Source organism: Dendrobates tinctorius, unplaced genomic scaffold, assembly GCF_039654945.1.
Source record: "Dendrobates tinctorius isolate UK_male_01 unplaced genomic scaffold, ASM3965494v1 ptg000029l, whole genome shotgun sequence".
Lineage (NCBI taxonomy): Eukaryota > Metazoa > Chordata > Amphibia > Anura > Dendrobatidae > Dendrobates > Dendrobates tinctorius.
In genome coordinates, this window is record NW_027361697.1 from 4,530,931 (window position 1) to 4,554,515 (window position 23,585).

Here is a 23,585-nt window from a genome sequence, read left to right on the forward strand (position 1 = left end):
CACCTGATCCATAATTAAGTGAACATTAACCTAAACCTAAGGTGCGATACCACTAACCACCACCGGGGACAGTCAAAACACCTTTGAACTCAACCAAAGTAAAAAAAGTTCACTTTGTGCTTTTAATACCGCCAGATCCAACACTGGATCATGACACCCAGAAGTCGAGACAGGGACGTAACCCGCCATCTTTTTTCTTTACAAAAAAGAAACCTGCCGCCACAGGTGAGACTGAAGGACGTATGTGTCCTTTGCGCAGACTTTCAGTAATGTACTCCTTCATAGCCAAGCGCTCAGGACAGGAAAAATTAAACAGACGGGCTTTGGGTAATTTAGCCCCCGGGACCAGCTCAATAGCGCAGTCAAAGGGTCTATGTGGCGGTAACGTCTCGGCCTCGCTTTCGGAGAATACATCTTCGAAGTCCTTCAGGCATTCCGGAATACCTTCCAGCTCGACAGATGATACAGACACAGATTTAACAGGTTCAACCAGCAGTGCGGATTTATCACATAACTCAAAATCATTAAACCCCCATTGAACAATCTCCCCTGTTTTCCAGTTAATAACTGGGTTATGGCGTTGTAACCAGGGCATGCCCAACACCAACCCTGCAGGTAGATTGTCCAGCACAAAACAACTTATGTTTTCCACATGAGTAGCGCCCACTCTGAGCGAAAACACATCAGACATAAAGCGAATTCCCTCCTTAGTGAGTGGAGATGAGTCAATGGCCATCACCTTGATCGGAACCTTGAGCCTAACTGTCCCTATCTTGCAGTGTGTGACCAATTGGGAGTCAATAAGATTAATAGATGATCCGCAGTCCACGAAGGCTGTAGAGGAAAAAGAACTACCATCCACAAACAGTTCCACAGGCAGTACTACTTTAGAAAATGAGGAAAATGGTACCTGAGGGTCTGAGCAGCCTCCCCGTTGACTACCCAGACCTAGTCGTTTCCCGCCGACCGGGTTTGAAGACGGGCAATTCGGGCACTCCCTTTTCCAATGTCCCGTTTTACCTCAGTAAAAGCATAACTGCTTGTCCTTCCGGCGTTTCCTCTCCGTATCCTTCAGGGAGAGGGCGCCTACATCCATGGGCTCAGGGGCAGTCTCTTTTCCACTGGGGAATAATGGAGTATCCACCTGCATCACCCCTCTGGCCCGCAGCCTGCGGTCCATCCGGACGGCCTGGGTCATGGCCTCCTCGAGAGAGTTAGGTGGGGGATGTAACGCCAAGGCATCCTGCAGCCGCTCGGACAAGCCTCTGCGAAAGAGTCCTCGGAGTGCGGCGTCGCTCCAAGAGACCTCTGCCGCCCAGCGGCAGAACTCAGAACAAAACCACTCAGCTGAGTGTTTCCCCTGACAGACACTCATCAACATGTCCTCTGCCAATCGCACTCGGCCAGGTTCATCATAAATGTGCCCGAGGGCCTCAAAGAATGCGTTCACTGACATACGTTCAGGAGCAGAGGAAGACAGAGAGAGAGCCCATGCTTGCGGAGCCCCCCGAAGTATGGAAATAATGACCACCACCCTCTGGAACTCATCCCCGGAGGAGCGGGGCCTTAGAGAAAAAAAAAGCTTGCATCCTTCTCTGAAAGACCTGAACTCCTTTTTATCCCCTGAGAAAAGTTCTGGCAATTTGACCGGAGATTCGGGGGACGCTAATGACACATCCCTACCCCCAGAACTAGAAGCCCCTGCATCGACAGCCCCCGCACAGTAACCACCAACTGTTGCTGGGTCTGGGCCATCGTGCGTTGTTCCACATTGAGCTTATGCAACATTTGGGTCAGGTGCTTGACCTGATCAGCCAAGGCTTGTATGGGATCAATGAGGACAACACACACTTTTTTTTTTTCCTTCAGAAAAAAAAAAAAAAACTGAAACGGTCAGTTATAATGTCAGGGTCCTGACAGCGCCGGCGAGCAGCATCTGCTAAGCAGGGACTCACCCGCACCGCAGGGACCCCCGGGGACAAGAATAGCCGAAAAATGCACTAAGAAGACTAGAAAGCAGGCACAGGACCTTCGGTCATGTGAACGGTCATGTGGCTGCAAGGGGGCGGGGCTTAGCATCAGAGAAGCCAGAGAACTCAGATTCAGGAAAACAGAAGTCATGTTCAGTACAGTCAAACGAGGTACAGGAGGGATAAACAGACGGGAGGTCAGACAAAGCCAAAGGTCATACACAGGATCACAGTACAGTACCAGGGATGAGACAGAGCGGATAATCAGGGCCAAGCAGAGATCAAAACCAAACAGACATAGGAGGTACCAGGCAGAATCCAAAGCGATATCCAGAGAACAGACCGAGTCATACACAGATTATCAAGTAACCAGAAGACAGCACTAAGACACTCAGGGGTCACCACACAATGCCAAGGGCGAAAGTATAACTGACAGGGATGGGAGCGTCCCGAGGCTATAAGAAGCCTCCCCCAGAACCAGGGAGAGGCCACAATCATAGCCCCAGGTGTGCAGGTAAGCCTGCACCGGGATCACAACCTTTAACCCCAGAAATGCCAGTCATCAGCACTAGTTCCAGACATTAACCCCACGTGTGCGAGTCAAACCCGCACTGAGATCATGACATTACCATTGTGTAGGGTTCAGGTCACATTACCATTGTGTAGGGTCCTGATCACACTACCATTATGTAGGGTCCCGGTCACATTTCCATTGTGTAGGGTCCCGGTCACATTACCATTGTGTAGGGTCCCGGTCACATTACCATTGTGTAGGGTCCTGGTCACATTACCATTGTGTAGGGTCCCGGTCACATTACCATTGTGTAGGGTCCATGTCACACTACCATTGTGTAGGGTCCCGGTCACATTACCATTGTGTAGGGTCCCGGTCACATTACAATTGTGTAGGGTCCATGTCACATTACCATTGTGTAGAGTCCCGGTCACATTACCATTGTGTAGGGTCCATGTCACATTACCATTGTGTAGGGTCCTGGTCACATTACCATTGTGTAGGGTCCTGGTCACATTACCATTGTGTAGGGTCCATGTCACATTACCATTGTGTAGGGTCCTGGTCACATTACCATTGTGTAGGGTCCTGGTCACATTACCATTGTGTAGGGTCCTGTCATATTACCATTGTGTAGGGTCCTGGTCACATCACCATTGTGTAGGGTCCAGGTCACAACACCATTGTGTAGGGTCCAGGTCACATTACCATTGTGTAGGGTCCAGGTCACAACACCATTGTGTGGGGTCCCAGTCACATTACCATTGTGTAGGGTCCCGGTCACACTACCATTGAGTGGGGTCCAGCTCACATTACCATTGTGTAGGGTCCAGGTCACATTACTATTGTGTAGGGTCCAGCTCACATTACCATTGTGTGGGGTCCAGGTCACATCACCATTGTGTGGGGTCCTGGTCACACTACCATTGTGTAGGGTTCCGGTCACATTACCATTGTGTAGGGTCCCGGTCACACTACCATTGTGTGGGGTCCCGGTCACATTACCATTGTGTAGGGTTCCGGTCACATTACCATTGTGTAGGGTCCTGGTCACACTACCATTGTGTGGGGTCCAGGTCACATTACCATTGTGTAGGGTCCTGGTCACACTACCATTGTGTAGGGTTCCGGTCACATTACCATTGTGTAGGGTCCCGGTCACACTACCATTGTGTGGGGTCCCGGTCACATTACCATTGTGTAGGGTCCTGGTCACACTACCATTGTGTAGGGTCCTCGTCACACTACCACTGTGTAGGGTCCCGGTCACATTACCATTCTCACCATTCTGTCCGGACTGTTCATCTCATACGGATCCTTGTAATTCTGCCAAGGTAAATTCAATTACTTTCCAAAAACTCCAGTGGGATAATGCCATCATTTCAGGAGCAGGCTGCTAAAATTAGTCTCCTCTTTCATCAAGTAATCCTTTGAAGAAAATATAATTTTACTCATGGGAAATCTAATTGGCAAAAATAAAATACATTGAAATATAATGTTAAATCACAAGTCCTGGGTCTCTGGGTATGAAATGTTTCCTGCGCTGATTCCTTTGTCTTTTCTTGTGATAGAATAAGGCAGATTATATCAGAATTTTCCATGTCCATGAGATGTCCTCCTATGTGTCTTCCTTAGGGTCTGGTCTCAAGTCGGCATCGCCTGAATATGTGCCAGCTGGCCGTGCAGAATTCGGACTGGATTCGGTGAGATTTGGCATATTATCAATTACTCATAAAGATGATTGCTTGTGTAACTAAAGCTCTGCAGGTACAGACCGGCCCACCGGGAAATCAGATGGTCCACCTTTGGTGACTCTATTTAAACATGACCTGTCTCTTGCCATAAATATATATTTTTATCTGGTGTAAATGCTGTCATTTTCCTGAATCCGGCATTGTTTTTCTTTTGCTTCTATGCCTCTCCTTTCCTGAGATATGGCCCTCTCTTCCTTGTATATAAATCTAGTCTTTTTTAATCAATTGGGCGTGGCCATCAAGTCTTCTCATTGTCTTCTTCTACGCCCTGTTGGCTAAAAAATGTTACATTTATATTCAGGGAAGAAGGGGTCACATCTCAGGAACGGAGAGGCGTAGAAGCAAAAGAAAAAGAGTGTCGGATTCAGGAGAACAGCGGCATTTACACCATTATGGCAAGTGACAGGTTCCCTTGAAAACTAACTTTCAGTCAATCAGTGTCACAAATGAATTTCTTATGGGTTGATTTGCACAAACATTTTCGGTCTTATTTGTGAAGCATTCAGTGAGCCATGAATTAACAATGCTCTGTAAATGGATGCGTACATGTTCTGTATAGACCCTCTGGCCCAATAAACCAATAATGGCACTCTTTCTTTATGCTTAACTATGGTAGCTTTGTAGCTTTTGATTAATTTAATTACTCTTTACGAGATCGTATACGTCACTAGGACTTCCTGATGTCCACATCCAGCGGACACCCTGAGGCGTGGGTCACATGGCCGATCTTCTCTCATCTGATCAGACTCTGATCGGAGTGTGATCTGATATTCTAGGAGGTGGAGAAAAAGCAAAGTATCTCGCCCTTCTTCTCCATTTAGTCTGTCCATAAAAATCGGGCTGCACTCGGATGTCATGGTGCGGAGGCCGAGCGTGCTCCCCTCTTCTCTATTCAGAATAGAGCTGCAGAGCCTCATTCTCTGGGGTTCTGGAGTCCCCATCTCAGGATCGTTGGGGGTTCCCCAGCGGTCAATGTGTTATCCACCATCCTAAGGATAGGAGACAACTTGATTTCTTGGAATTAACCCTTCGATGTGGGTTAATGATTGGTATGATTTAGCGAATCCTGCTTTGAGCAGGGGGTTGGACCAGATGGCCCAGGAGGTCCCTTCCAACTCTACGATTCTATGATTCTATGATTCTATGATTCTATGATTCTGTGTACAAGGCTATTGTTAGGGCTACATTCACATATCGGTAGTTCTCATTGTGAACCTTTCCTCTCTGCAGGGTGGACCCGTGGGAGTGCTACCAGGATACTTGGCAGACAACGTGCAGTGTTCTGGAGCATCACCGAGACCTAATGAAAGTGAGATATACGATATATTATGGGGGACAGAATGGATGACTATAAGAGCAGTACACTGTGCCGTAGACACCAGATACCACCGTGCAGAAGGACAGTATTTCTTGGCTTCACTTTACACTGAGAAGAAGCCTATAATAATGTGGTGTCTGCAAATAATAGATGTCGTGTTACTATTAATTCACGTAAAACTCCTTACACTGCCGTCATTGCTGATACTAACAGACCTGCCGTTCCTTTCCAGAGGGTAACTGGCTGCATCCTGTCTAATGTGAACACACCATCGGTCACACCGGTGATCAATCAGACCCTGAACCAACCTACACAGCCCGTCTATCAAAATAACAACCTCACCAACAAGCCCACCGCAGGCAAGTGTGTGCGTGATCGGTGCAAGCAACAGGACCGCCCAAAATACAGTCATCATTGGCACTCATCATGACTTATCTGTAGCCTCCTGAAAGGTCTTCAGATACTGCTGCCGACCTGGGGAATACATAAGACTAATGACTAGTCATCATACAGAACAATTAACAGCAGATTTATTGATAAATCATGTCATAGCCGGGTTCTAATATGCATTTATTGACATTATTCAGACTGATATAGTGTATATTAAAAATCAAAATCAATACATTAGTACAGGAACATTTATTCTTAAAGTGGTACTCCCATGTCCAAAATCCTATCCCAGTACTGTATGTAGTAGGTGTAATAATAATAATATTAGCAAATACATCCAATTACAAATGTAGTATAGTTTTTCTGATTCGCTATGTTTCTTTCCTCGTGTGCAGGCATTGCAGGAACTTAGGCATCCATGGTTACGACCAATTATATCATCCCAGTTAGTTGCTAGAGGTCATAACCATGGATACCTAAGGTCCTGCAATGCCTGCACACAAGGAAAGAGACATAGCGAATCAGAAAAACTATACTACATTTTTAATTTGAGGTATTTGCTAATATTAATATTACTACATATTGGGATACGATCTTGGAGATGGGGATACCCCTTTAATGGAACTTATGGAGATAGTTGAGCGTTGCACTTGGCTGGTCTTCGGCACTACAATAGGAATGAATGGAGTGGCAGTGCACTCGATCAACCACCACTCCATTCACTCTTCAGAGCCCTAGCGGTCGGAACCCCGAGTGATCGAGAAGTTATCCCCTTTCACACAAATAGGGGATAACTTTCAAACTTGAGAATAAATACATCCTCAGCTCTGTTCACACCTGCATTATTTAGCTTCTCTGGTTTAGAAACGGAATTCCTGCAGAGGGCGGATCCGTTACATGGCGGATGTAAATGACACCTGAAGGACCTCATTGACTATAGTGGACTCTGTCTGGTGAATACCCCTTTAAGGGAGGCACAACCTCATAGGCTCGTGCACCTATTGTTGCTATCCTTATCTTAGTGGAAATTTAGATATTGATAACCTTTTGATAATTGGAAACCATCAACCAGTAGATTAATTCAACAATGCAAAAAAAAGCAGAAAAAGAAAATGATAAACCCTGGTAAGATCGTCACTTGCAAACTCCTAATGTTCTGTATGTACATTGTCACAGCGGTAACACAACTGGATAATTGATGTTTATTTGTGTTAGTGAGGTTTCTGGGAAAAGTTGGAGAAGGACTGAGTCGTATGTGCTGTGTCCGTCCCAATCTGCAGCGTGTTACCTTCGTGGGTAAGTTTTAGGAGACACTTTATTTTATTGTAATTAATAATAATAATTTTATTCGATTTTTGCCTTTATTTTGTTATTTTTTCTTGTCATGCCTTTGTTTTTGCGGTTGTGGATTTAGCGCCAAATTCTTTCAAATGGGAGCAGAATGTGTGATGAATCGCAACTTCGAAAATGCACTTTTTGGGGCCTCTTATCCATGTCCCAAAAAATTTAATTAGACTAAAACATCTGGGTAATGAAAAACGCACCCATAGCCCCAAAAAAACTAAACAAAACTATTAAAACCATTTTCGCTCCAGAAATAAAAGTGCAGAAGCAACAATGAATCAACCCTTTAGTGTTTAGACTGTGCATGTAACATCTAGAGTGCTATATCTCCGGTGTCCTGCAGAGGTCACTATAGCTGTGCTATTATTTGTTGGGGTTACAAACTTTTAAAAAGTTTTCTGTTTTCTTTTGTGATTTTACAAGATTGTGTCGTTTTTTTGTCTACAGTGTACACAATGGTATAACAAGTGTCTCCCACCCTAGAGGGCTCAATGTGCACACGTATGACGCTGCAGACCATTGTATTCAGTGGGTGTCGTGTAGAAAGACCACTTTTTTTTGCAGCTGATGCAATACATTTAGCATTGATGCCGCTTTAATACGAGATATTGGATTGTACTGTTATTTAAAATAATAAGTGAATTGATCCATAACGAATTTGTTTCGGATTTTGGCAAATCTTATATATGATATGCATAAATCTCTATATGTTGTGTTAGAATCCCAACCTTTTATCACTGTCATTTTTGTTGGTTGAGGGGGTGGCGAAAAGTTCTGTGCTAATTAATTTTTTTAACATATCCTTATGGAGATGAAGATGCCACTAATTTGATGCAGAACTCCAAAAAAATTTTTTATAGATTGGTTTAAAAATTATTAAATAACTGGTTATCTACAACCACCACAAGAGGGAGCACAGGAGCTTACCGCATACTCTCTTATGATTGACTTCAATGTATAGCAGAATGCGGTTAGCGCCCTCTAGTGGTGACTACAGGCACCAGCAATTTATCATTCTGTGCAAGGGATTTGATTAAAGATATATTAAGAAAGGATTTTTTAACCTATTTAGATGAAAAATAAAATGGTTTTACAGAGGAGATTCTTGAAAGTGTGCATCTGGCCATTTGTGACTGTACTGACCTGGTTGTGTTTCATTTGACAGATGAGAATGCAAACTTGGGCACAGTGATGAGATATGAAGAAATAGGTAAGTGCCGATAGGGGACATGTTGTGGGCGCTGGTGGTGCCCTGTCTCTATGGTACTGTTGGCTTTGGTCTTCTGACTCATACACTTGCTATCCTTCCTACCCAGAGCTGCGGATCTTGCTCCTGTGTGGTAGTGACCTGCTTGAGTCATTTTGTATCCCCGGCCTCTGGAATGAGTCGGATGTGAGTATTGTTCCTTATGTCGTCCAGATCCTCCTCCATCCTCGTATGGATGACGTGTTTTGTTATACGGATGACTGGATAGTGACTTGATGTCTGGATTTCTTTCTTCCTCACTGTATCGTGTGTCTGAATTTCCTCTGCAGATGGAGGTGATCGTCGGGGATTTCGGCATGGTGGTTGTGCCACGTGACGGTACAGACACTGAGCAAATCATGAATCACTCGTCGGTTCTCCGTAAATACAAGGTGTGTCCTGCTCTTATCTGTAGACTTTCATTTATCAACTACACAAGTGTTTCTCAGCGGAACAAAAAAAAAAAAATTATTACCATTTCTAAAAATTGAGACTTTAGGTCTGATTCATGTAGTCAAAGAGTAATTGCCGTTTTCATTTTGCATTTCATAACTCAATAATACACGAGAAAATTGTAAACTTTGTAATATATCTTATCAGAGGAATCTGCTTCTTTCTCCTCCTGTACTTGTCAGTCACTGTCAATTCTAGGGGTAAAATCTGTATTGAATGAAGACAAATTTTCCAATAAGAGATGACAGTTGGTGATTATAAAATTCTATGGAGAGGGGAGGAGCTAAAGGCAGAAACAGACATTCCATAGAATGTTACAAGCACCAACTGTCATCTCCTATCTCAGGAATGGGAAAATCTGTAATCACCTGTGAATTTGAGAATGAATGATCAGTCCAGGAGGTGAAAGAAATAGATTTCTCTGATGCATTTTGCGTGCTCGTCTTATTGCAAGAAACTCTCAAGTATGATGTGCCAAATTCATTACGAGCTTGAGTTCATTTCTGGCTTAAATTAGGATGAATCAGTTCGGTGTAAAAGCTTTAAAAAGTTTTAACATTTTAGTGCAATTTTCAGCTGATCAAAAAATTTTGAGTAGTTTTACACCAGAAAACTGTCAACAAAATTTACTCCTTGATTAATTAGGCCCATTTTGCTAAAAAAAAAAAAAAGGAAAGCAGTGGGACAACCATTACAGTTTTATCTGTACATTATGGTTGACGAAACCCATGAGTCAGGCTGTGTGCACACGCTGCGGATTTTGCTGCGGTTCCGCAGCGGTTTTGGCCGCTGCGGACCCGCAGCAGTTTTTGCTGCGGTGTACAGTAGCATGATTCCCTATGGGAATCAAAAACCGCAATGCAGATGGTGCGGAATTTTCCGCGCGGATTATCTGCGGTTTTCAATCCCCAGAAAGAATTGACATGTCAATTCTTTCTGCGGATTCCCCTGCGGTTTGCCATCTCCTCCATTGAGGAGATGAAAAACCGCAGAGCAATCCGCAGGTAAAACCACAGGTCTTTTGACCTGCGGTTTCACCTGCGGATTTTACAAAATCCGCGCGGATGAATCTGCACCTAATCCGCAGCGTGTGCACACAGCCTAAGACTCTTTAGCCCAAACACGTAGGTGTGAAATGAGGCTGCCGTAAACCTTTTAACTTGCTAATAAATATGAAGTTTTGATACTTGCCTCGCTTCATAGCTGGATCATTTTTCTTTTTCCTTTAACACTTGTCTCTCTTCTTCTGAGCCACCTTCTAAGCTGATGTATGACCAGTTGAAAGACGAACTTTGCTCCGGTCATAAATCAGCTTAGAGGATGATTCAGGAGAGAAAAGAGATAAGTTTTACCGCCGGCCTTGCATTTGGAATGAGCTCACTGACGGATTCACTGGGAATCCTGGTCTGCTATGTATTATGATGCACAGAGGATGTGAAACCAGGTTGGTCAAAGTTTTGAATGTAACTGCATTGCAACACTTATTTACTAACATTGCAATGCCTGGGAAGAGTAACAGAATGAATCCATCCAGAAGGGAGGGAAATGTCAGTTCCCTGAGCTGATGCCCCTGTATATGCCCCCCCCATTGATAGGGAGCATAAACCCTTGAATGGTTTTGCTTGGGGAACATATTTTTGTTTCGAGAATTGCGGTATATTGGAATAATATTGCAGAACTTAACTTGCTAAACGTCCCTTACAGAACAACATCCTTGTGGTGAAAGATGACACCAACCATCCGATGTCCCATGTGAGCTCCACCAAGAGCAGGTAATACTGCACATTAAGTATCCTACCGGCCAGAAAAAAATATTCAATTTGTTTCAATACATGATGATTCTCAGTCTGTATATCAGAATTACTTGCAGGCAGGAACGGATTGGGGCTGAAATTCAGACTTGGCAATAGAAAATCACACAGGCCCATGTTTTCCCCATCCTCAAGCACCAGATGGGATATATTACTAATATTACCCTGCTTGTAGGAAAGCAAGATTTACTACAAGACCAATATTTCTAATGATACCCGTGGCCTGTTGGGTTAAGTGACGGAGTCAACGACTTTGTGCTCCATCACAATTCTTAACATTGTGGGTGTCTTGAGAACACCGATTGTGTTAACAACGTTGCAGACAAGGTGGCCCACGACCAAACAGGCCCTTCTGGCATTTGCCAGAATTGCCAGATGGCCAGTCCGGCCCTGCTTGCAGGACACTTTTGTTTAACACCTAACCAGCCTAGTTAGCTTTAGGCCTCGCTCACACTTGCATATAAAACGAACGAGTGCAATCTCATAAAACAAAATCAGACTGCTTTCGGACTTATGTTATTCACTGAGGCCTTGCAGATCTGCAGAGTTTTCTCAGCTGTATTCGGCATGCTGCGATTTCACTTCGAAATCTGACGGTGCGAGAAAAAAAATCGCATGCCATATGGACCGTCAGTATGGAAGCTGAGTTTTACAGATACATTACAATTCTGTAACAAAAGAAACTGTAACTGGTTTATAGTTTCTGGGTAAAATAACGGATTGTACACAGACAACACATGGATTACTAATTAGAAAAATCATCCCACCCTCCAGGATGAGAATGGGACGTATACACCAGTGTGAGCGAACCCTTAAAGTGGTCATCTTGGAAAAAGAACAAGTGCCTTGGTGCTCGGACCTCTCGGTTTGATCAGTGGTGGTCCAAGGAGATCTCGCTTTACTGATCATACATTAATGGTTGATAAATCCTATATAACCCCTGAAGGTTTTCATGATTCCAGATATGGAATAGTGATGATTATGGGATGTTCTGGTTATTGGGAATCGAGATTACTCTGAAATGCAAAGCAAAGGGAGATAGGAAACAGTTTAGGTTTAGTGTCGTCTTAAAGTGTTTCTCATCACCTTATTAGGAGTGCACCTAAAAATATGACCTCCGGGGGTCCATGAGGACTGGAGTTTGGGAAACAATGTTAGTCTGTAGCAAGAGGTTGTAAGCACTTCACTCCTTGCCTAGGAACCCAGCCACCGCTGATAGCCTGCAGAGGTGGCGGGGAAACTGTACTATTGTTAGGCGTCGGATTCCTGCAGCTGCACAGCAGGAATCCAGAGCCATACATCCAGCGGTCTCCCATTCCTTTCCGACCGCTGAGGGACCTGCACAGCAATCTCAGCGATCCAGGCGCCCTGCTCAGACCAGCTCTCTGGGTTTGGATGTTGCTGCCACCTCTGGACCAGCAATGGTAGCGCAACCTGCTTTGCAGGAAACCACTCCAGAGGCTAAGTCCGCTCGCCGCGCTACTGGGCATGCCCACGAGATGATCTCCCAGTGGAGATCGCGGGTCACATGCTCAGGTCCTTGTCCTGATCTGATTGGCCCATCTCAGAGGTCTGGAAGGTCCCGGTAGCGCACGGCTATAAAAGGCCCGCATGGCCGCTCGCCCATGCGCTAGTATAGGCTATACTTGCTATCTGTGAATGGTGACGGATGTATGATTCTGGTGACTGACTCATTTGAAACCCCTTCCCTCTGATATTACGCATGTTGATAGGGAACTAGAGAGATAGTCAGCGCCAGTCAGTGGCAAGCTATAGGCCACAGTGCATACTGCACCTCTGCACTAGCGTCCGATGGTGTCACGGCTCACGGCACTATCGGATAGCAGCAGTAGTTACCGCCGCGCTGCAGTTAGCATCACTTACCGGCGTCTGCGACGCCGCACGCACGGTAGGTCAAGACGGACACCGACCTCTGTCTTGGGCCGTGTCCTGTGATCATATACCTTGTGTGCACGCCAGCTGAGACCTGTGAAGCTAACAGGCTCGGCGTTTATGCTTTAGGGCCTCTGTGAGTTTAACAGAGTCCGCTCTGCGCACCCCGGGTGACGTTTAACCCGAGCGCAGTATACCACCATATAAGTGAGTCCGCCATTACTCAGCAGCGGTTGTTACACCTACTGCACGGTGGACCCCGGGCGGCGAACGCACTTCATATTATTTGTATTTAGTGCGTTCCGCCGTCCCTAACAATGAGCAGTCAGCTATAGAATTAAAAATCCATCCGTTCTTGAGAGCAGAAAGGATTTTTAATAGCAATCAAATTGCAAAGTTGCCAGTTTTTACAAGCCAACCCCTTTAATACTACCGAAAATGTGTATTGTCTTCCTATTCTTTAAAAATTGTATCTTGCTTTGCAATCATATTAAGTACAATTTTTTTTTTTAACCTTAAAAAGGGTTGTCCAGGCTGGAGGTTCAAGTCTGCAGTCACTATGTGACTGCAGACTTGTGAATGCTCACAGCGTGCCTTGTGCGCGCTTGTCAGGATTCTTCAGTGTTGGCGCCGGGAGCAAGTGGTCAAGTGAGTGCAAATATGCGATTTGCATACTTCCGACCACATTCCAACTAGACGTGTCAGACCTCTCTCAATTCACTTGTATTGAGCAAGTAATGCACATTTAGTTGGCACGTGACTGCATTTATGCAAGTCACATACTTGTGGTCATGTGCCCACCTGTTCCTGGTGCCGGCACTGGAGAATCCTGACAGTGTGAACACTGCACGGTCTGAGGATTCACAAGCATGAACAACCTGTTTAATGCTATAGAAGAATTTGCTTTAAAAGAACCAAGCAAACCAATGCAAAATCTGTAACTGGGCCACTATGTATCATGTCCCCTTTATAATGCTGACGTCTTCCTATATGGCATAGAGGTCATTGGACTGCCACAGGCCCAAAATGCAATAGCCACCTTTACACCTCCATTAGTTTCACCCCAAGCCATGAATAGTGCTAAAAAAAGTGAGAAAAATGTATAACATGGATACGGCTGAGATTGACGTTGCAGAATAATCTTTTTGATGCCCATGTCTGTCTCCTTCAGGTTGGCCCTGCAACATGGGGATGGACACGTGGTGGATTACTTGGTGCAACCCGTCATTGACTATGTACTGAAAAGTCAGCTTTATATCAATACATCGGGGTGACCGTGCCCGCTCCTGCTGTAGGCGCAGCCTTGTGCTCACCTTGGTCATCACAATCCAATGTGTTATTACTCACTACCCACCACAGTCTCCTCACGGATCATGATGCCTCTCTTACCCCACTCATTCCTGTCCTCCTCACCTCTATGCCTTACTCATTCACTTCTAATATCTTATGACTCCAAAGCCCAAAGTGAGGGAACGCTAGCGGTACATCTGAGGGGAGTGCTCGGGGCAGTGTTATTCTGGTGTGTAACCATGCTGTTCAACCATTCTGTATATGATAGGGGAAGGGTGGGGTATATAATGTAGCAGGGGAATATATATATATATATATATATATATATATATATATATATATATATATACCTCTGTATGTCAGGATCTCAGGGTGGGAGTTTACGTACAAATCATTTATTGTTTTCTCAACTTTCTTTAGTGGTGGTAACTGGGAGTAAATCAAATATTCCAGTCCTCTTTCTACCATTGGAGGACTGTGAATGCCAAGAGAAGGGGGTCCTTGATGCATTCCCTCCATAAGCATTCTGCATGCGAGTAGCATGTTCTTCCCCTGCTTATAGCTCCATGGTGTTAGCATAACTTTTAACAAGCACCCTATCTGGGAGGAAATGACATATGACTCACTCAAAAGTACACAGATTAATAGAGAACTTGTCCAGATCCTTGGATACAATTTTTTTTTTTTTTTTTACGCAGGATCCTTTACCCCAGTTACAACTATTTTGGAAGTACACCTCAAAATGGTGTCACAGTCTAAGAGTAGCCCAACTTTCTAAATTTTCAACTTTCAGTGTCTGCTTTAGCAAATCGAGACTCACATGACTTCCTATAAGATGGGGTAGCAATTTTTATGACGTATATGTGCAGTGGTGCACACCGATAAACCTTTGTGGGCCACTCCCGAAAAGACCTTTTATAGCGATCGGGGCCAACAAATAAGCTGATGCCATTTACCGTATATTAGACTTTTAAAGGGAACAAAAGAATTTTCAGTCTAATAATTAGAGATGAGCGAATTTGTTCTGTATTTGTCCCCAAATCTGATTTTGACGTATTCGGGCCATATTCAAACACTATTCATGCCGAATATATGTTTGATGATCGGTTCCGAACATATTCGGTAATTTGGACTCCTATTGACTCTAATGTGTTCCGACGAATATTGCAAAAACAATATTTGATGCCGATCATATTCAGAACTGAATCCGAACAAATTCACTCATCTTTACTAATAAGCACTTCAAAAAGAATATAAATAGTGATGAGCCCAAGAGGTCGTTACTCGAGTTTGCCAAGGGTGCTCGGATATGCACTGAGCATCGCGGGTGCTCGACTGACGTGTTTGAGTCGCCGCTCCCGCATGTTTCGAGGCTGTTAGACAGCCATGAAACGCTCGTGTTTGTCAGGCAATCCATGCCTGTTTTGTGGCTGTATAACAACTGCGAAACATGCGGCCGAGGGGGACTCGAACATGTCGCTCGAGCACTCGCAATGCTCGGTCCACACCCGAGCATCCTTGGTACACTCGAGTAATAAGCACTTGGGTTCATCACTATATATAAAATATTAGTGCGATTATTAGAGATTGTAGAGTAACCTAAAACACAATATAGAACTACATGTGAAAGGGCTATCGGTGAGCATTGACTATTGTAGACGTACGAAACAGTGAAATCAGATCGAAAAAATAAAACGTGGCATCAGTCATGGTCATTATTCCAAGATGGTCTCTGCTGACTCCACAGACTAAGGCCAGACATTGTCTACATGATCCCACCAATGGACTGACGCTGTGAGGACCATCTAAGTGCATAGGCTTTTCTGAACATAGAACTTTCATTTTTAGCCAGCATGCATAATTTCATAGAGCCTGAACCATATAGACATGTCTTGTATACATCAGTGCCCATCCCTCCTCATCATATGTTGGCTTGGCTTTCATTACGGCATGTAATGGATGAATTTCCTACAAAAACGCAAATGGAGTACTGTCTTTTAGGACTGTAAAAAGTTCAGCTGGGATTGTGAAAATGATAAAATCACTTGCCCTTGTGGTTACTGGCCCCAAACAAGGTTTACTACTATCCCTTATTGGCCTCATTTACTTGCAGGCAAGTTTGGGAAATAATTGAATTTTGTGTGGCCATAAAAAGTCAAGAATGAAGGGACCAGAAAGGTTTTTTTTTTAATTGATGTAACTTGTGCAACAAAAAAAAACAAATTAATAAAAAGTGGGGGTTTGTCTCATGTTTGGAGGGGATGATTGCAGTTCTTTGACTAGTGTATGGTTCTGTTCATATTAATGTCGCTGTTTTACCAATAAAGATCTTGCTTTGCTAGAACGTGCGAGTTGTGATATCGACGACAGGTGGAAATGGTAGAATAAGGATCACATTTTATTAATAAATAAATAGGGACAGTACAAAGCAGAATTACAACGGTGCAATGGACGAAATTCAATGTTTCAGGTAGTTTTATATATATATATATATATATATATATATATATATATATACGCGAGTCCTCTCTCTCTTTCAGCCAAGTCCAAAACTGCATACATTCCTTGAAATAGAAAAAATATCAATGAGTGATCGTGTACTTAAATACTGCAATATATTGCACCCAGTATGGGTGAGGTGGGGCGGCCATGTGGCTTTTGGCGCCGCTTTGATGAACCATCATTGTGCGTGGTGCCTTCAAGGTCTCTCAATGGCAGAGGTACTGTAACACCCTGGTGGTAGAGCTTTACGTATGTCACGAAGGTTTTGGATGTCAGTGAGAGCCTGTTGAATCTCTTTCTCTAAAATGAGAATTTCCTGTTTTTGAGTTTTAGCTGCTGATTCCAACACCTCCAAAGCGGGCCTGAGCTCCCCGGTGACCTTGGTACGAGCGGTCTGCATACTGCGATCCAGTTCTCTTAACCCTTCTTCACTGCCTTCTACAGGTTGGTCTGCAAAAGAAAATCAGACAGTCTAGAGACAAATGCAGACAGGAGAGCAAGTGAGAAAGAATGAGCCAGAGTAAAGGCGAGATGAAGGGAATGAAAGAGAGAATGAGAGAGAATAAAGGAGAGAAAGAAGGTATGAAAGAGTAGAGGATAAGAGAGAAATAGAGACAAAAGGAGAGAGAGGACAAGAGAGAGGACGAAAGTGTAAAGGAGAGGACAAGAGAAAGGACACAAGAGAGCGAGAAAGAGAGACAGTAGGAGAGATGGAGAGAATGATAGAGGACAGGAGAGCGGAAGAAAGAGTGTAAAGGAGAGAAATAAATAGATGGAGAGAATGAGAGAGGGTGAGAGAAGGAGGAGGGGGAAAATGAGAGAGAAGGAGCAAGAGAGAAGATAACAAAGGAGTGAGAAAGAGAGACAGAAGGAGAGAGAGAATGAAAGAATGTTAAGGAGAAAGAGTGACAGAAATAGAGATAGAAGGAGAGAATGAGAGGACAAGAGAGAAAGGATGTGAGAGAGAGAACTCGAGACAGGAAAGATTGAGAGAGTGAACAAGAGACACATAGAACAAGAGAGAAAAAAGGGAACCAGAGTAGAACAACCAGAGGAAGGATGAGAGAGAACGAAAAGAGAACATAAGGGAGATTAAGAAAGAGAGGATGAGAAAAAGAAATGAGAGTACAAGAAAAAGAGGAGAGAACAATTAAAAGGGAAGGCGAGAATGAGAGCAGAGAATGAAACAACAAGAGAGAAAGAAAAATGGATAACAAAAGACAGAACAGAGAGAAAAGGAAGAAAAGAGGGAGACAGAGCGCTAGAGAGAACGGGAGAAAATACAAGAGAGCGAATGAGTGAGGGGATGTGCATTGTGGCTGAACGACGTGTATGGCTCCAGTGGCGGATTATAATGAGGTCAATTTGGGCAGTTGCCCCGGGCCCAGTGGGGTTAAGGGGCCCACAGCCCAGGCCAGTAAATTGCCCCATTATAATCTGCCACCGCGCAGGGCCGGATTATAGGCAGGGCAGGCGGGGCTTCAGCCCCGGGGCCCCCACCACAAGAGCTTCTAAGGGGGCCCCCACCACATTCCTGCTGGCTGCTGCAATGGCACTCCATCTTCTCCCCACCTACAAGTGAGTGACCGTGGGGGCGGCATTATGTGCTCTGCTACCAGCAGCATCTACAAGTAGCGTGAACGCTGATACTGCTGGTAGCGTGCAAAGGCTTGTGATGAGATCACAGGAGGTAAGGTGTCAGGGCCCCCGATCATGTGACCCCTGTCTCCTCCCCTCCTGTGACCTCATCACAGGTCCTGTGCGCACAGCACTGAGAGCAGCCATGTATGTGGAGTGCGGCTCTGCGGGTGGAGGTCGGTGCTGGAGGCTCCATTATTCTCTATGTGGAGTGGGGCTCTGCGGGTGGAGGTCGGTGCTGGAGGCTCCATTATTCTCTATGTGGAGTGCGGGTGGAGGTCGGTGCTGGAGGCTCCATTATTCTCTATGTGGAGTGCGGCTCTGCGGGTGGAGGTCGGTGCTGGAGGCCCCATTATTCTCTATGTGGAGTGCGGGTGGAGGTCGGTGCTGGAGGCTCCATTATTCTCTATGTGGAGTGTGGCTCTGCGGGTGGAGGTCGGTGCTGGAGGCTCCATTATTCTCTATGTGGAGTGTGGCTCTGCGGGTGGAGGTCGGTGCTGGAGGCTCCATTATTCTCTATGTGGAGTGCGGCTCTGCGGGTGGAGGTAGGTGGTGGAGGCTCCATTATTCTCTATGTGGAGTGTGGCTCTGCGGGTGGAGGTCGGTGCTGGAGGCCCCATTATTCTCTATGTGGAGTGCGGCTCTGCGGGTGGAGGTCGGTGCTGGAGGCTCCATTATTCTCTATGTGGAGTGCGGCTCTGCGGGTGGAGGTCGGTGCTGGAGGCCCCATTATTCTCTATGTGGAGTGCGGGTGGAGGTCGGTGCTGGAGGCTCCATTATTCTCTATGTGGAGTGTGGCTCTGCAGGTGGAGGTCAGTGCTGGAGGCTCCATTATTCTCTATGTGGAGTGCGGCTCTGCGGGTGGAGGTCGGTGCTGGAGGCTCCATTATTCTCTATGTGGAGTGTGGCTCTGCGGGTGGAGGTCGGTGCTGGAGGCTCCATTATTCTCTATGTGGAGTGCGGCTCTGCGGGTGGAGGTAGGTGCTGGAGGCTCCATTATTCTCTATGTGGAGTGCGGCTCTGCGGGTGGAGGTAGGTGCTGGAGGCTCCATTATTCTCTATGTGGAGTGCGGCTCTGCGGGTGGAGGTCGGTGCTGGAGGCTCCATTATTCTCTATGTGGAGTGCGGCTCTGCGGGTGGAGGTCGGTGCTGGAGGCTCCATTATTCTCTATGTGGAGTGCGGCTCTGCGGGTGGAGGTCAGTGCTGGAGTCTCCATTATTCTCTATGTGGAGTGCGGCTCTGCGGGTGGAGGTAGGTGCCGGAGGCCCCATTATTCTCTATGTGGAGTGCGGCTCTGTGGGTGGAGGTCGGTGCTGGAGGCTCCATTATTCTCTATGTGGAGTGCGGCTCTGCGGGTGGAGGTCGGTGCTGGAGGCTCCATTATTCTCTATGTGGAGTGCGGCTCTGCGGGTGGAGGTCAGTGCTGGAGGCTCCATTATTCTCTATGTGGAGTGCGGCTCTGCGGGTGGAGGTCAGTGCTGGAGGCTCCATTATTCTCTATGTGGAGTGCGGCTCTGCGGGTGGAGGTAGGTGCCGGAGGCCCCATTATTCTCTATGTGGAGTGCGGCTCTGCGGGTGGAGGTAGGTGCCGGAGGCTCCATTATTCTCTATGTGGAGTGTGGCTCTGCAGGTGGAGGTCGGTGCTGGAGGCTCCATTATTCTCTGTGGAGTGTGGCTCTGCGGGTGGAGGTCGGTGCTGGAGGCTCCATTATTCTCTATGTGGAGTGGGGCTCTGCAGGTGGAGGTCAGTGCTGGAGGCTCCATTATTCTCTATGTGGAGTGCGGCTCTGCGGGTGGAGGTCGGTGCCGGAGGCTCCATTATTCTCTATGTGGAGTGCGGCTCTGCGGGTGGAGGTAGGTGCCGGAGGCTCCATTATTCTCTATGTGGAGTGCGGCTCTGCGGGTGGAGGTAGGTGCTGGAGGCTCCATTATTCTCTATGTGGAGTGCGGCTCTGCGGGTGGAGGTCGGTGCTGGAGGCTCCATTATTCTCTATGTGGAGTGGGGCTCTGCAGGTGGAGGTCGGTGCTGGAGGCTCCATTATTCTCTATGTGGAGTGCGGTTCTGCGGGTGGAGGTAGGTGCTGGAGGCTCCATTATTCTCTATGTGGAGTGGGGCTCTGCGGGTGGAGGTCGGTGCTGGAGGCCCCATTATTCTGTATGTGGAGTGGGGCTCTGCGGGTGGAGGTCGGTGCTGGAGGCTCCATTATTCTCTATGTGGAGTGGGGCTCTGCGGGTGGAGGTCGGTGCTGGAGGCCCCATTATTCTGTATGTGGAGTGCGGCTCTGTGGGTGGAGGTCGGTGCTGGAGGCTCCATTATTCTCTATGTGGAGTGGGGCTCTGCGGGTGGAGGTCGGTGCTGGAGGCCCCATTATTCTCTATGTGGAGTGCGGGTGGAGGTCGGTGCTGGAGGCTCCATTATTCTCTATGTGGAGTGCGACTCTGCGGGTGGAGGTCGGTGCTGGAGGCTCCATTATTCTCTATGTGGAGTGCGGCTCTGCGGGTGGAGGTCGGTGCTGGAGGCTCCATTATTCTCTATGTGGAGTGCGGCTCTGCGGGTGGAGGTTGGTGCTGGAGGCTCCATTATTCTCTATGTGGAGTGCGGCTCTGCGGGTGGAGGTCGGTGCTGGAGGCTCCATTATTCTCTATGTGGAGTGCGGCTCTGCGGGTGGAGGTCGGTGCTGGAGGCTCCATTATTCTCTATGTGGAGTGCGGCTCTGCGGGTGGAGGTCGGTGCTGGAGGCTCCATTATTCTCTATGTGGAGTGGGGCTCTGCGGGTGGAGGTCGGTGCTGGAGGCCCCATTATTCTCTATGTAGAGTGTGGCTCTACGATTCGTGACCCCCGTCACGTGACGAGGGGGGCCCACAGAGTGTGAACTGCCCCGGGCCCTGACTACCCTTAATCCACCCCTGTATGGCTCCCCTACATTTGATGCCTTGTCCTTTACACTGATATATAGTAATTTACAGCTGTTAAACAGATATGAGCCAATAGAATGAGATATAAGTATATGAAGGAGTGAGGTGGAAGGTTCATTATTTATAGTCCTCCTATGGAAATCATTAATGAAGTGCACACTGCAACAGAGCAACTGGCCACAGAGGAGAAACCATCGCTCCAGGCAGGATTTACCTAATTTCTGCCCTGAAATCTGATTTGGAGTGACAATGGTCTCTGAAGACTACGAGGCCTCAGCTGGCGCAGAAGTACTAATAGCTGCAGTAATGTAATCAGGACGTGATGCAAGTAGAGCCGCCACCTCCGGAAGATAAATGATGGCGGCCTCTTACCTAGTAGACTCAGAACATGATCAAGGGCATTCAGCGTTTCTGTTACAGCATCCAGGCTGCCGCTCGCGCTGACCTCTGCTTCCAGAGCACTAACAGCAATCTAAAGGAGGACAAAGAAAATTATAAAATGCATCCAGGTATCTCCAGAAACATCAGAACTCGGCTGTGACTTTATTTTTTTTTTAATGATTATTGTTACAAATTTAATCAGTTAGCAGTGACGAAGTTGAGATCGGTGATATCTATTGGCAATTTGGATGTTTGTATAGCTTGGATGCAATGCCACATACCACCTGTAAACAGGAGAGGTGCTGTGCTGGGGAACAAAGTATTTTCTAACATTAATGTAATGGTTCTAGATTCATGCTGCCTGAACAATGTGAAGCATAAATGAGAGACCGGCTCCGTTACAAACACAAAAATTGGGAAAGACCCGTCAGCCAAAGTGATTGGGACCAGGAGAAGCCAAGAGAAACCGACGTCTTGGATTAGACATCTTAGGCTAATTTCACATTAGCGTTTTTTGCACAGCGCATCGTGCGCAATAGAAACGTATGAAAAAAATGCATCATGCGTTTTTGCATGCGTTTATGCTTATTCGTTCTCTAGGGGTTAAAACCAGTGTCCACATTTTTACGCCAAAAACGCATGCGCACTAAAACACAGACGAACGCATGTCCATGCACACGCCTGGGTTCCTATAGACTGCAATGCGTTATTTTGTCGCATTCCCTTTTTTTTACGCATTTCGGCGGACCCCAAAATACAACAGGTTGCGTCTGGCGCACCTGGGCGCACACCTTGAAAAAACGCATGTGCGCGAAAACGCATACGAACGTGTGCAAACGCAAGAGCATGCGCACGCCATGTTAAACATAGGTACGCATGACTCATGCGCATGGACGCACTGCGCAAAAAAAAACGCTAATGTGAAACCAGCCTTAGTCGCATCATCCCAAGCCGCCAGGTCAAAGTATGTTTTCTCTGAGACGCCGCAGTATTTCAGAGTGATACATGTCTGGCTGCAGACTGATTCACGCCGTACGAGCACCATGAAGCAGCGGATTTAGAACAGATTAATAAAAATGAAAATATATGGTCCCCAGAGGATGATCTAAAATTGTGCCAATAAATGTCTTGAAATATTCCATGGGTAATGGAAGTAACCTGCACTGCTGGATCAATGACGAGCCACGATGGAGAAAGAAGATGTTGGTTATTGTCAACGCTTTTCAGACTCCTTCAAGACAAGTAATATGGCTTTTATTTTTGTTGTCCTGAAGAAGAAATCAGAGTGACACTGAAATACATTGACAATAAACCAACATATTTTCCATTGTGGCTCGTCAATGATCTAGCAGCGCAGGTTACTTCCATTACCCGTGGCATATTTCGGTACTTTCCTTGGAAGCTGGAGCAGTTGGAGTATATGTATTTAGTAGTTGTGTCACACACAACCCTACAAGTTGAGCACAACCACATATTTGCTCTCCTTCACTACTTGGATGAGACCTTATTGCGCTTTTGCTTCCTTTATCTACCAATATATGTCTTAGGATAAGATGAGTCGTACCCCTTGAGCTGCCGCACTGTCTTGTTCTGCAACCTTTGTCCTGTCATCGAGATCTCCAGCTGTTTTGGTAACCATCTTACGCAATTGTGCAAACTCTCGTTCCAAAGTCAAGGCCAGTTCAGCTGTGCTGTTTGCATCGAGGCTCATCTGCATCATGTCCTGTGAAGTAGAGCATGGCATGTATTATACAAGACGAGCCAAAGACTACTAGCATCTCATCAGCATGGGCAACACTGTGCGTATCTCTACTAAGAAAAGTGTTGTCTTCATGCAATCCAGACACACATCCACAAGCCTGCTATCCTCAACACTGGGATGGTACCATCGATAATGGTCCTAGGAAGTGGTGGTAGCCAGGACATTTTCAAGTTTTTCCTTGATGAAAAGCAGTATTCATTGTAGTGCTGCATTGTGTGGACCAGTCTCTACTCATCAGTGCTTGTCAACCAGAAAACTGTCATACGTATGCCACATCTGGTCTACAGTAGTGATGGACGAACATGCTCAGATTAGGGTGTTATCCGAGCATGCTCGGGTGGCAACCAAGTGTCTCCGGCGTGCTCGAAAAGTATGTTCGAGTCCCCGTGACTGCATGTCTC

At 46.2% G+C, this 23,585-nt stretch overlaps 2 protein-coding genes across 2 annotated transcripts in view; one reads left to right on the plus strand and one right to left on the minus strand.

Moving 5' to 3' along the window:
* NMNAT2 (nicotinamide nucleotide adenylyltransferase 2) overlaps nucleotides 1-16,327 on the plus strand; it is a 67,155-nt gene extending 50,828 nt beyond the window's left edge. The window contains exons 3-11 of the mRNA XM_073571331.1: nucleotides 4,120-4,187; nucleotides 5,469-5,547; nucleotides 5,789-5,919; nucleotides 7,166-7,242; nucleotides 8,456-8,500; nucleotides 8,607-8,683; nucleotides 8,827-8,928; nucleotides 10,694-10,761; nucleotides 13,865-16,327. Of these exons, the coding sequence (XP_073427432.1) occupies nucleotides 4,120-4,187; nucleotides 5,469-5,547; nucleotides 5,789-5,919; nucleotides 7,166-7,242; nucleotides 8,456-8,500; nucleotides 8,607-8,683; nucleotides 8,827-8,928; nucleotides 10,694-10,761; nucleotides 13,865-13,967 (750 nt within the window). The 3' untranslated portion in view covers nucleotides 13,968-16,327. The remainder of the gene's footprint in view (nucleotides 1-4,119; nucleotides 4,188-5,468; nucleotides 5,548-5,788; nucleotides 5,920-7,165; nucleotides 7,243-8,455; nucleotides 8,501-8,606; nucleotides 8,684-8,826; nucleotides 8,929-10,693; nucleotides 10,762-13,864) is intronic.
* A 33-nt stretch (nucleotides 16,328-16,360) lies between these two features.
* The window catches only part of LAMC2 (laminin subunit gamma 2), a 43,157-nt gene continuing 35,932 nt past the window's right edge, over nucleotides 16,361-23,585 (minus strand). The window contains exons 21-23 of the mRNA XM_073571330.1: nucleotides 22,987-23,145; nucleotides 21,414-21,513; nucleotides 16,361-16,935 (exon numbers count right to left, since the gene is read on the minus strand). Coding sequence (XP_073427431.1) covers nucleotides 16,682-16,935; nucleotides 21,414-21,513; nucleotides 22,987-23,145 — 513 coding nt within the window. The 3' untranslated portion in view covers nucleotides 16,361-16,681. The remainder of the gene's footprint in view (nucleotides 16,936-21,413; nucleotides 21,514-22,986; nucleotides 23,146-23,585) is intronic.